The sequence below is a fragment of the Halichoeres trimaculatus genome, unplaced genomic scaffold (genome assembly GCF_033239565.1).
Source record: "Halichoeres trimaculatus isolate MK-OKI-2021-1 unplaced genomic scaffold, fHalTri1.1 fHalTri1_scaffold_16, whole genome shotgun sequence".
Classification (NCBI taxonomy): Eukaryota; Metazoa; Chordata; class Actinopteri; order Labriformes; family Labridae; genus Halichoeres; species Halichoeres trimaculatus.
Genome location: NW_027437194.1, coordinates 14,323,731 through 14,337,863, shown reverse-complemented (window position 1 = coordinate 14,337,863; position 14,133 = coordinate 14,323,731). Strand labels below are relative to the sequence as shown.

The window sequence follows — 14,133 nt, the reverse complement described above, 5'->3', positions numbered from 1 at the left end:
AAAAATTACATATATAATTAAAACTAACCTTGTTTCTCTTTAATTTGCCCAGCACACATTGCTAACACTAAGAGCTATTGTACAGTAATCTACTGGATTGCTGTAAATCGTGATCTGACATTTATTCAGGTTTCAAAATTAAATTCTTACTCAAAACCTTAAGCTGAGGCCTATCTGTGCCCAGTAAACAAAGAGTCATTTTTTCATTTTTAACTGAAGCAGCTGTAGTGTTTGCTGTTCTGTCCCTGTTAGAATGAAAACAAACAAAAACAAATAAATCAACAAAAAGAAAGTGATAAATTTTATATCAATGTTTAAGACAGTATAAAACATATCTCTTTTTTATGTTTTTGTTTTCGAGAGCTTGCTGTTCAATTCTGTTTGATTAACTGTGGTTGACAACATGTGACTCCTAAAAAAGCCTCACCAAGTCCTGATGGCCACAACAAAATGCGTGAATGAGCTCATCAGCACGTGTGACAACAGATGAACCTTTGCAATTTTTCAAAAGTTAATTAAGCGTGTTTGAGAAATGTATACTCACAGGTAAACTTCTTTTGTTGTGACTGAATCAGCGTAGTTGCACCTTTCATGACTTCTTATGTTTTTTTTTTTTCTCCTTGGTGTTCTTGGCATATGGGCTTCCCCAGGAATCCAGTGTTTTATGTCATTTTGCTATGAACTGTGAGTGATTCCCTCTTGCTAAGTCTGCAAACATGCCAACTTACGGAAAAGGGTGCATTAAGGGCTCAGAAAGTCAACACCATCACAGAGAGCCATCACAGACTTTACAATTTTACATTGGGACAGGCCTAATTCCTCACAGACCTCGCGGGACACACCTCTAAGTCAGTGTTTCCCAATCCTGGTCCTGAAGGACCCCTGCCCTGCATGTTTTAGATGTTACCCCACTCCAGCACACCTGATTCAAATGAATGGCTGGTTATCAGGCTCAAGCAGAGCTTGATGACGAGCTGATCATTTGAATCAGGTGTGTTAGAGTCGGGAACATAAAAAAAAACATGCAGGGCAGGGGGGCCCCAGGACCAGGCTCCAGGAAACACAGCTCTAAGTCAGTGAGTTTGGACATTGAGATTCAGCTACTGAGATAGTAGGATGGCATATAAAGTAGTTTGGTCGAACCAATTCAAACATAATGGGGAAACAAAATAGACACTGTGATTAACTTAATACAAAGCTAAACTAAGTAAACCCAAATCCCCCCATCACATCAGAGCTCTTGGAGCCTTCCAACGAGCTGGCTTCAGCACAGGAGTGTTCACTGGCCTTGGCCACGCCTTTTGTTTCAACCAGGAAGTGCCCTCCCCCAGCATTCAGGTAATTCAGTCAAACAAATGATGATCACTACCTTTCAAGAACAGTAAACCATGAAGCACTTCAGTCTATAATCTAGCCAGTAGGTAGCCACCAATATTCCCGTTTCTGCTCACCATGTCTTCAAATAATGCAAAAATTGAAGAGAGAACAACTATTAGGCTGGGATGTAACACATCAGAGGTAAAATTTGTCACAGTAAGTAACTGTTTGAAACTTTGGTTGACGTGCTGTAATGTTTTTCTCCTTCTGAGTTGGGGAATTTATGCTGTTGAAATTGATTTCCTCTAGTTTAAAATAAAAAGAAAGCCTTAATTAACTCAGCGGACAGGTGGACAACAAATGATTTAGAGTAGAAATAGAATACATAAATAGAAAAAGTTTGATTGTGGGAAATGACTGTGGGTGGGTTGTTTTTTCTGTCGGGGATATAAAAAGTTATCAAAAGTTGGAGATTGGGGAAATAAAAACACTCAGATAAGACTGGGCATGCTGTCAAAAAATCAGAGGTAATAATTTAAAATTGCACCGCTTGTCAAGTTTGGTTACTCTCTGAGAAGTGTCTGGTAAATTGAGTCCTACTCAATTCATGTGACACAGCAGGAATAAAGACGGTGACAGTTTGTTCAGTTTGATTGAAGTTTGAGTCTTTGACAATGAAGTAGCATTAAAAATACTTGCTGTTTTCTTTGGATCTGAAGCTGAAGCTGAACCTGCTTTTTTGCAACACTTTATCATTGTCCCCACATAAAAAAAAAAAAAACTAATATGATGTAAATGAAATAAAACACAAGGGGTTTAAAAAAGTACGCTGGAATAAAGAGGGAGTTCTGATTAATTTTTGTCACTGAGGGGTGGGAAAGTTCCGGGTGTGGCCGGAGGGGGCAGGAGAGTTCAGCTAATCTCTCCCCACTTCTTCCTCTCTGCCAGCCAGGACCCAGCTGCCCGACTCCCCTCTCTCTGACTCCAGCTCCGGGCTTTACCTCCAGCCCCTTTAGATCAATGGCTCCATACCCTGTCGGTGTCTCTCTACCTGCTCTCTCCCTCTCTCCAGCTGTATAGACCCACGGAGCAAAGAGAGAGAGGGATACGATTCGTCTCTCTCCTCCTCTCCCTCCTCCTCCCTACTCCGACCCTCACCATCCGTCCTACCCGGCAGACGGAGCAGACCTCCGGGAAGGCAGCGTGGATTTTACCCCTCCTCGCCTTAGTGTGAATGGGAACGAGCCGCACCGCGCAGAAGTGATGGAGACTCTGCCTTCATAGTTCTTGGAACTTATTTCTCACCAGAAAAGACGGAAACTAAGTGCTCCAGTGTCTCTTTGGGATTTGTCTTTTCTTTTTAGGCTTTTTTGGGGATCCAAGCTCGATCACGGTGGGCTGTCTTTCGGGGAGAGGAGAGGTCGTTTCACCCCTCTCCCTCTCCTCCTCATCCTCTTATCCCTGACTTAAATCCCGTGATTTTATTTCTTATCTTGATTTTCCACTGACTTGGATTCTGTTGAGGATTTTGCTTCTTTACGCACTGAGAGACAGCGGGATTTTTCTGCGCTCTTTGCTCCGGTGGTTCCTCGGATTCTGTGGGACTGGAGCCGGGCAGCATGGAGCTGGTTTTGGGTGGATGTACTGGTGATGTTTGGGAGGTGCTGAGAAGGAGGAGGACAGGAGGACTCTACCTGCTGCTGCTCTGCTGGCTGCTGAATGCTCACACCTCAGCCCAAGGTGAGTGGAAAAAAGAAAAAAAAGAAAAGAAAGAAAAATAAATAAAGCCTGTTTGGTTTCATCCCGCAGTGTGCGTTTGCGGGTTCTGCCCTCCCGCGCGCGTGTGTGCGTGTGTGCGCGTGCGTGCTCGTGTGTGGTTGCTGGTTCCTCTGGTTGCCGCAGACTAGACACATTTGTTGCGTCTCCCTCTTGGCTCCTGGTTAAAGCTTGCCTCTAACCCGGGTGGACTCGGGAGTGTCCGGGTTGAGCCGAGTTTTACTGTATTTGACCAGGTTTAGATGGATTTCCCAGGCTTCCATGGGTCCTGGTCTTTCTGACCATGTATCAGACTGCTTCTTTCATCACATTTGAGTGTTTTATTGTTGCTTGTACCCTTTGTACCCATAAAATAACACATTTACTGATCTATTGATCCGGTTAAGGCTGAAGGATTTGGCTCAGATTTACCGGGTTTCTCCTTCTTTGATTAGGTTTCTGGGTGTTTGGGGGTTGGTGGTGGGGCTTTACCTGAATCCTGCTGGTCTGATTTTATTGGTTTCTTTGGTTTTAACCAGACTTTACTGGGATTCAACAGTCTGATCGTGTGATGAGGTGGTTTCAGCAGGTTTTAGTGAATGTCACAGTGCTTTCTGCTTCACCTTCAGCCAGAATGGGTCATTTTGCTGGTACTGCTCAGCTTTTTTGTTGCTGTTGTTGCCACATTTTGCTTTTTCATTTGTGTTTGATGAAATGTATAGATTTATATTTAGATGGACTGTGTGATTCAGCTGCTTTGATCAGAATATGGGGTAAATTCAGGATCGATCCATGTGTTGTTGACTAAAATCAGTCCAAATCTTTTTTTTGATTATTTCAAGTCTCATATGTTTCTCTTTAGGATCTTAAGCTGAATTCAATATTAATGCTATTGGTGTATCTGACTGACCTTCTGGGTTTTCCAGCATTAATTGAGCAGGATCAAATTTGTAGCTTTCTGGTTTGCAGATGGCCCACTGGTGGCCCAGGTTTGAATCCGGCCTGTGGCCTATTTCCTGCACATCACTCTCTACTCCACTCTCGCCCTGTTTCCTTCTCCATCCACTGTCCTCCTCTATCCAGTTAAAGGCATAAAAGCCCCCAAATAACTTCAGAAATTGAAAACAAAAATTAAAATTTGAAGGTTTCTTGTTTTGGTCAGCACCAGGTTAGAGCTTTTCCTGAATTCAGAAATCCTCAAAATGAAGACATTTAAAGCCAAGCACAGTCAATAAATATTACTGAGAAGTGGGAACGTAATCTTGAGTTTAGAATGATTTAACCCAAACAGCAACCTAGCACCCTACACGTCAAGCATTCGTGTTATACTGGATGTGAAAGTAGGGAAGGGATTTCCTTCAATATAACATCAATCAATCAAACTTAGAATGGATCTCAGTTTGATTACATCTTTGTTTTTTAGGTTTTAATGTGCCATGAGTATTCTTCTACTGAGTCATTGCTAAGTCACTGTTTTCATAATTCATCGCATGGTGTCCTTTTTTCTCAAAAAGATTTTAGAAAATGTGAGACACAAAGGTTACTTTAGTTTAGAGTCATTGAGGAGGAAAACTACCTGAAAATGTTCACTTCTAAAGCCGCTGTTAGGAATCAAGAAGCTGTATTACTCTTCCTGTGAATTCATTTCTCAATTGCCTTTAAATAAAGTTAGTAATTAATTCATTTATCTCCAAACACAGCAGCATGGCAAGCAGCTGATCTAATAGGATATTGCTCCACAAAACTTTGAATTTCCCAAAGCCTCGCTTTAGCTCGTGTTTGTTGATGTGCTTCATGATTTTAGTTACTGCGCAAACTGATCTGAGAGCTGCTTTCTCTCTTTCGCTCTTTGAGTCTCCTGCTGTCAATAAATTATGTCCAAATGCTTTAATTAAGCTAATTGGTGGTAGGAGAGCACACACACACACACACACACACACACACACACACACACACACACATACACACACACACACACACACACACACACACACACACACACACACACACACACACACACACACACACACACACACACACGCACACTCAGAGTACTCCCTGTAGCTGCTGGATCAGCTGAGTACTTTCCTCTCAGTGTGTATGTGTGTGAGTGTGTGTGTGGTCCATCCTTCTTCAGCAGTTCAGCTGTAAAAGTCTCTTCTGAATATTTTACTCAGACTGAGCATCTATCCATGCGGATGCTACACAAGCACACACACCAAACTCACGCAGAGACACACTCTTTTTCCAGGCTCATTCATGAACGCTTCATACACAGTGATTCAGAAAAACGTCTAAAGACCGCAGAGAGTATTTATTTTTACTGCAGAAAGTCTGGCTCTGCCTCACTGAAGTGTCTTTATCTTTGCAGAGAGTCTGACAGTTATATCAGTGACCAAAGTTCCTGGACTTCACCTCAAATAGAGCAAAATCTACTGTCTGAGGCCTTGGGATTAAAAGTGACTGGTGGCTCAAAAAGCACAATTCACTGCCTACAGACCTGCCTACACCAATGGCTTAAAAAGAGATGTGGCGTTCATGGACACAAACATCTTCATCATCTAAACTCACATATTTGATGTGTCTGGTGAGGATATTCTTGGGATGCAGCAACACTGGTTTTTGCTTTCTGCCATTAAACGTCAAATGTTGTCCTCTTTCCTTCCTTTTATCTTACTTTTTGACTTAGCTGTGAGCTGCTGGCTTTGTCTGACAGTGAAAACATCCCTTGAGTGACACACTCCTGTCTTTTGTCCCCCTCTGACAGTTTGCTGAAGACTTAAAGGTCATTCAACAGCTCCACACTTTCCTTTTTTATCTTTGATATGGGGATGTAGAATGTAACTGCAGTGGGAAAGGCACTTATAAGAGCACTTAGAGCTGTACATTACAACAGCTATACTTAAATTAATGTATGTACACCCACAAAGTACCAAGAAATTGCAGTGGAGGAAAGAAGAAAAGGTGGAAAATAAGAATTTTCCCTCTAAAATGAAAAGTTCCTCAGGTCTTTTTCTGAAATTTCTGTGACTGTCTTGAGAGGAGCTCCTTCAACAGACCGCTGCACAGTGCTGCTTGTTGTTTCCACTGCTGTGAAAAGTGTCAGTTTTGAAGTTATATTTCTTTCCTAAAAGTCACACCTTCACTCATAGCATTTCCTTTTGGCCATGGGGGAGATGATGGTGTTAGCTGCACATCTGACTTCATGTACATCAGATTCAGTGTTAGGCTGTTTGGCTTGGAGAAATTGTGCCCAGTTTTTACACATTTTGTGGTGTTTCTTCACTTTTGGACTAGTCAGCTAGTTTGAATTTAGATTTAAAGTTAAGAGTTCAGCCCCTCTTCAGGATTTTCAGTACCAGTGTTGTGTCCTTGAGCGGACCTCCTTTGCTCTTCTTGCTTGTGGGTCTTTCGCCACTTTTAAAGGTGATGTTCCACGTCTGAAGATCCAGTCTGCACCTGTCTTTTTCCGATACTCAGTTTCAATTTCTCCTCAGCTACATGCACATCCCTGCATGTGTTAAAAGGTGACCCAGAAGGTGGCAGCTTTGGCTGAGTTTGTCCAGGACCCATCAATGGAAGCAATATTTCCAACCTTTTTTTTCTGCTGACCTTTTGGTTTTTGTTTCTGAGTGGTTTTTCTCTTAAAACACACAATTTGTGTCTCTCTGGTTTAATAAGTGTGTATGTGTGTGGGGTTGCGGTCACTTGAACAATGCTGCAGGATCTGTTAGCATTAAGACAGAGCAGATTTATCTTTAAAGCTCTGAGTCTAAATCCAGTGGAGGATTTTTTTTTTTTTTTTAAACCGTGTATTATTCAGAAGTCAACACGCTTCTCTTTGGGTGTGTTTGTGCGTGTTCTGCTTACTTCTGCTCTGCTGCTGATTCTTTCCTTTAATATTTAATGTTCTAAAACCATGCCATTCAGCTTTATTTTCAAATTATCTTGTAAATATTCAATATGTTTTTGTTACAAAGGCCCTTTGGCATTGTGTTTTTTGTGTGCTCTGCAATTTTACTTATGGTTGGACCTGATAACTTCTTGTGCTGGTGCTTTTGAATGATGATGTCCCCTGTTGAGACCAATGGGAGAATTTGTAGTGTTAAAAAGTGGTGACTTTGAGGCTTGTACATTGCTGAAAGGAAAAAAAGAGACTGAAAAGAATGTATTATAGGTTAAGTCCTTGTTATTTGTTCATTCCTCCACACAAGTTTTCCTTTTCTTGTGATACATTTCTTACCAAATCCTTAAGCTTTGTCTGTCTAGTCTTACTCTTTTATTTTGCAAGAACTACACATTAAGGATAGTGCAAAGTTAGCTTTGTGTGCAGGAAATCCTGTCTACTGTAACAACGTGTTGCTCCACATTTCTCTAATTATTACCCAACTTAAATACGAAGAAACAGACAATTTGACAAAAAAGTGGCTTTTATGAGGTTCACTACAATTATTTTTTTCTCTGATTCTGTTGTTAGCAGTGCCTCCATTGCTACGATGTTCTCCTAAATCTCCAACTAAGATAAAGTCTTAAGCCCAGTCTCCGCCCCTGTTTCCATGCTGTGAACCCCTTTTTTATTTGTGCCTCTGCAATGAGTCTCAAGTTTAAGGTGCTCCCCTCCATATTGTCTAACTCTCTTGAATGCTAATGGAAACTAATGTTTTTGCCACAGTATCGGCAGGCAGAGGTGAAGCACAGCTAATGCTAACAATCCTGTGACTAACAAATTTGGTGCAACATTCAGTTACTTTTTTGACTGCAGAAAAATGAACGATTTTGGTCCATAAAGACATTTTTTGGGCTGTTTCTGTACTGAAGAATAACAGCTGAAACAAAGTAATTGAATATTTATGCCACTGCCCCTGACAAATTAGCTAGGCAGAAATGAACAAGTTTTCCTTTTACAACCTGTTGAGGTCTGAGCATTTAAAAGTTTTGGCTCAGCTGTAGAGGAACTGGATAGAGCTGGCTTCCATAGTGTTTTCACTCTGAGGGTTTGGGACATCTTATTTTTGATGATTTGCTCCTGTTAAATTCTGTTTTTCTAGTTTACTGCAGCAGTTTGCTCCCCCCTGTCATCCCCAAACTGTTTCAACTTCTCTTGAATTCCCGTGAGTCATGTCAAATGTCATTGACTCTGATGTTGTTGATCTTGTCACATTTGATCTGGCTATGTGGTTCGTTTCGTAGATTTGCTAGTGTGTGGTTTCGGATTTTGGTGTCTCATTAAGATTAACTGAAGAAAAATGTATGGACCAAAATTGTGAATGAGAGAAAAATGTTATAATGTATCATGGCTCCACCTTTAGGCTGTTGAGCTGTAAAGTCACTGCAAAAAAATCAGACGCCCACCTTTTTATGAATTCTCCTCTCTAATCGTGTCTACATGATCCTGTTCTTTGCCCCTCCCCCTTCTTCTCTTCATACTCTTTTCCTTGATTTATTATAATTCAGTGTTAATGCATACGACTCCTGCTCATGCTGCATGCTTTTAATGTCGATGTAGTATTGATCCGTTTCTGCTTTGGGCAGAATTAACAATAAAGTCCCTGGTTATCCCGGGCTGCAGAGACCCTGTCCTTCCATCAGTGATAACTTATTGATCAGCTGATGAAGAGTCTAATGATAATGAATGACACAGCTGACCACTGCTGGAAATAATTCCTAATCCTCCCACTGATATCAGGGTATTGATTTGGAGACTGGAGACTGATAGAGTTCAGCCACACAGAAACACTGTCCCATCAGTTCTACAATAAAGTGAAAGAATCTTCGTATTGACTGTGGAGTAGTAAGAGGGATGCACTGACCAAGAACTTTTAGTCAACCCAGAAACTGGCAAAGATGTGGAACTGAGGTTGGCTTTTAGTCTCCTGGGCCAGTATGCACGTTCAGTCATTAGACAAATGGACCATTAGTCCTAACATTCTGCTGGCTGCAGCGTTGGCCGCATGACGACTGCAAATAATCGACCAGTTAACTAATTACACCATGAAATCAACGTAGGTGCAGATTACGTCATAATCAGGAGGAACCTCCTGGAAAACCCCATCAAACGAAGTTAAACTGCACATGTCCATAACTCATTAACCACAATAAACCTAGGGAGTAGTAACGGTGTGACTTAGAGAAGACCAAGAAAAATATTTTCTATCTGGAGAAATGGAGATGTTAATACAAGAATACGCATGGACGAACTGCTTTTATTAGTGAGTCAATCAGGTAAAAAAGAGAAAAGGGAGCATTTGGTGATCTTAAACAGATTAAATGCGTGTGGTGTTTCTGAGCGCACAGAAGAAAACCTCAATAATAAAGTCAGTAATATGATAGCTGCTTTGCGAAACAAGCGCTGCAGCAATGCCCTAGTACTTCGATGAATTACTCTTGAAGCAGTTTATGAACTCCAACATTTCACTACACTCATTTTGGAAGGACCCAGACATTTAAAAGCAAAGAGTGAATCAAACTTATAAAACTGACAGTGAGCCTTGCCTCTCTTATCTCATCTGTTCACTGAAAAAATCTTCTGAATCTAAATTTTGGCTACACATCGCCACCTTTCCAAAGTATTGTCCACTGTCTTCGTATATTTTGTCTCAAACAGTAACACATCGCTTCATGTCTTTAAACAGTCGAACAGGCGCTGTAATCCTGCCGTTAGCGCCTGTAACGGTGGGGTACACCTCCATTAAATCTAACCCTCTTTTGGCCCGTTAACCTAGCGTATGCATACCAGTAAACCATTTTTTTTTCACCACTGGTACAAACGGTCCGTTATCCCTGCTAAAAGCTTGTCATGCGGGCCCTGGTCAACAACCCTAAAGATCCCACCTGTCCCTGATAATACAACCAACATTATATTCATGGATATAAAGTATCGAAAATGAATGCCTATACTAAAACCACTACATATTCATTTGTTGTAGAAACGTCTTTGTCTGTAAACTTCTCAAAATAGTCTGTTATAAAAATAGCGTGAGATCTTCACATGATCACATTGGAGGTGTGGGCCTGAAGACACCAGGGTCTGCCCATTGCTCCTGCCCAATCTGACCTCCAGAAGGTTGTCCAATCAGACGGGAGGGGGTTTGTGCGGCAAGAGCCTTAAGGAGACAGCAGCAAAAACAAAACATTTCAAACAGAGGCTGAAATAAGGGTTAAAGAGTTGTTTGAGCTGCAAGTTATGTAAAATTATATACCATAGGGACAGAATCTTCAAAAAGAAAAGACTCTTTCAAGTTTTTTATGATCAAGTCTGTAAGCAAACTTTTGCAAACACAAAAGGTTTTTGCTCATCATTGTAACATCACAGCCCTCCATCTCCTTAAAGCAGCCTCTGCACATAACTTTTGTGATGTTATGGAAATCTAGATGAATAAATGATCTTCTTCTCATCCCCTCTGATCCTCTGTGTCTGCTTTTAGAGAGTCAAGAGGAAGAGATGCATTAATTGAAAAAAGTGCATTATTTTAACCTCTGCATGATTAAAAGTCTCCCTCGTCAAGGTTTGAGCCAAAAGCGGCAACGAAACTCCCAACGCTGCAGAAAAACAACAAACAAATGAAGCAGGAGGATGTGAATTTAATCAAGAATCACATTAAAGCTAAAAGCTCAAAGCAGTAAAACCTTTTCATTAATAATCAGAGCTGAATAATAAAGTCAGAGACGATCCATTAGAGACACAGCGGGCTTTTAACACCAAGGATATCTTCATTTACACCTCCATCCATCCTCCCATCTACCTAGCTGTTCATTAATTTTATATGAGATGAAAAAACTTTCATATTTAATCAGTTTGAGCAAGATTGGACTCCTTCATGTTTTCCACTTGTCAGCACTGCTGGGTTGGATATTCAATTCTTTGCTCCTTCAGCTGACGTTTGATCTCTGGATACTCAGCCCTACATTGCAGGATGGTGGAGTTGTACGAATACAAATATCGTCTTTTTTTTCATCCAACATTTGTACAAGAGTCAGTGTTTTGTCTGAAATAAAAGTATTTCATCACCTCTGAAATTCTGCAGAGCCAGATGTCAGAGTCTGAGAATGTAAAAAAGTCACTTAAAGCTACAGTCCATCACCATGATCCTTCACACCATTCACTCTGTGCTCCTCCTCCTCTTGGCTCACCTATGACACCTTTTGGATTTTTCTTTTCTGTCTTCTTTTTTCTCCTCCTCCTGCGTCTCTGCCAAAACTTTCTCAACAACATCCCTCCCACCAGGTTTGTGATTGGCTGTGATGAAGCCAGCTCCTGCTTTGTCACACTCTTATTTTAGCAGTTGTTTTCCTGGCACCTGCCTCAGTTCATTTTAATGATTACCAGTGGCAGAAAATGTTATTATTGTTTTCCAAATCTGCAGTCATGGAGGTTGACAACAGGGTTAACGACCAGGTGTATCAGATTGGAGGGGTTGAAGCGAAATTCTGTGAAGTCAGTTTGATTCTCCAAAATCAGAATCAGTGTGTGATTTGTGAAATAAAAAAAATAAAACAAGAATAAAAACAAAAAAAGGAAGGATTTTCAGTGCTCAGTGAAGCCTTTAATCTTTACTTACTTACTCCAAAGGGCTTTATGTTTCCTGTGCCCTAGTTGAGTAGAGTCACCAGCCCTCTTATTACAACTTCTGTACACTGGAAATGCAACTTACATCTTCAAGCTTCAATATAACTAATCTATTTACATTTCCCTTCCTGTTTAGAAGAGCAGGAACCTCCTGCCAAGCCAACACATCTGGATATGGAGGGCAGCAGCACTTGTAGAGCAGCTTCCACCTGTTTGAGCTGTGATGTCACAGGCTGCTGGTTGTCTCAATCCCCGGCTATGCTTTAATTTTTTTTTTTTTTTTTTTTTGCAGCAAAAATAACAAGGATTCTTGTTGTTTCATACTAGTACTTGAACTACACAGTTTTGGACAAAATTTTAAGACTCAGTGAGTCATTATTTTCATAAAGGAAAGTAAAGTTATAAGTTATTTGATGAATCAGTAATGAACCAGTAATTTTTAAGGGTGTTGAATGTAAATGTGTAAAGATCAGTCATTGGCTGTTAAAGGCTGGATCTTCTTGTATGTGTGGCGTTCTCAGAGATTTAACATTTCATCAAAATCTTAATCCCCCGCCTCCTTACCTGGATCATGCTGTTCTAAATTCAAGAATTATCTTGGGTCCTTCCAGTCTTCACTGGGGACTTTTAAATCATGCTGATGTTTTGAATTTATTTATAACTTCTGCAATTGGTTTGGTTTTCAGGTGGTTGTTTGTTAATGTCCTTTAGTCTTGGCTTGGGTGTTTCAAATCTTGACTTGGTTTGTTGGTTGTGACTTGAGGTCTTGATGGTCTTTGTTTAAAGTTTACCGTCCCTAAGTTTTCTAAGATTACATTCTATTCTTCTGGACTTGACTTGGCCTTGTTGATTTCACTTACAACTCAGGCCACGTTTACTACTCGGAAATCAGCCATCATTGTTGTGGTTGTTCTTTCTTTTTCTGCCGTTTTATTGTAGGAGACGGTTGGCAATCCAACCTTGAGACGCATTACCGCCACCAACTGGACCGGAATGGCTTAACTGGAAGTTGTGGTGCAACCTTCACCTGAAACTGCGAGTACGCATGCAGTGACAGACCCTGAAACGTTCAGCTCTGTGTTTATAGAGGCTGGATGGAGGGGCATTTTGAAAACTCTCCAATCCGGAGAGCGTTATCAAAAGTTTCAATTTTCTGACAAACGCAACGTGGTCTCATGTAAAAGCAAGGCCAAAACGCAATGAAATGTTATCGGATATGACCGATTTTGGCGTTGCGTAAACGTGGCCTAAGTTATCCTGTGGTCTCTCTGAAGTTGGTTTGAGTGGCTGCTTACACAGATAAAATGTCTGTCTGGGGTTTTTGATCTCTTGGTCAAGCGAAGAAGTCCGCGTGTGTAATCACTGCCAGGAGCTGTGGATTAATAAGGTGGATGAGTGTGAACGATGTGTAAACTGCTGCTCAGCTCAGTGTAATTTGATTTTCCACTCCTGTGGTGAACAGAGAGTCATTTTTAAACCTGAGATATTAATTCAAACAGAAACACTTGGAGGTGTACTGAGTGTAAGAGCAGCACAGCACCATTTATCAGGAAGAAGCTGACCTGGAGGAAAACACAGCAAAGGAGGAAATGAACAACTACTATTATATATATTTTCAAAATTCTTATATACTATATTTATTTCACTAAAATGTGTCCCCTGTTTGTCCTAAACTTTCCATGAGCCTTGCCTCGACTTGTGAGTGAATTTTCAGCAGCAGCAGAGGTTTTTAAAGGCAAATAAAGATGATGTTGTCCTGAAGGATGTTGTGCTGGTGTCTGCACTCTGTTCATTCAGAGTGTTATTTATATGAAGAGCATGTCATGAAGAGTGACAGAATACTGCATTAACCAGGATATGGGACGTTTTCTCCTCTCAAAACACATCTGAATAAAGTAGGATATGTAATAGTTAGTAATCAAATGCCAATATTTGTTTACAGCAGCAGACAGCTTCACTTGTCTGTGAAACTAGCGCGCTACACCATGACCGGGCAAGCTGTCACTACCAACCACAGGATCAGGGGGGATGACAGATGAAGAGATAGCTGAACAAAGTCAGCACAAGTAGGACAAGTCAGCCAGGTGGCATCATAATGTCTGTTTTTAAAGAAATGGGTCGTCACCACAGCAGAAATATGTCTTTCCTTAGGTTTACAGCCTCACAGTGGTGGCGGTGTTGGGGGCAGCGGGGTGCGTGTGCACCCGATAGCAATTGTCGCATCTTTACAGGGAGGGCACTGGGTAATGTATTTCTATGTTTCTTGTGGTGGTTTTCCAGGTTCTCTTCCCACTATATGGAGTAGGGCTGGGACAATTTGCTATTCTCGGGATTCGATTCTATTGTGATTTTTGGGTTGGGGATGAAATTTCAATTACGATTTTTTGATATTTACGATTTTTGAGTTTTCTAGTTTGCTTTTTTAACACCAGACCATGTGAAAAAATTAAACGATAATGATAATGTCTACAGACTATGTCAGGAGCCATATTTTA

At 40.9% G+C, this 14,133-nt stretch overlaps 1 protein-coding gene across 1 annotated transcript in view; it reads left to right on the top strand.

Moving 5' to 3' along the window:
* The first annotated feature begins 2,478 nt into the window (after positions 1-2,478).
* Positions 2,479-14,133, top strand: part of dcc (DCC netrin 1 receptor) — a 306,408-nt gene continuing 294,753 nt past the window's right edge. Inside the window, exon 1 of the mRNA XM_074689948.1 lies at positions 2,479-3,057. Coding sequence (XP_074546049.1) covers positions 2,937-3,057 — 121 coding nt within the window. The 5' untranslated portion in view covers positions 2,479-2,936. The remainder of the gene's footprint in view (positions 3,058-14,133) is intronic.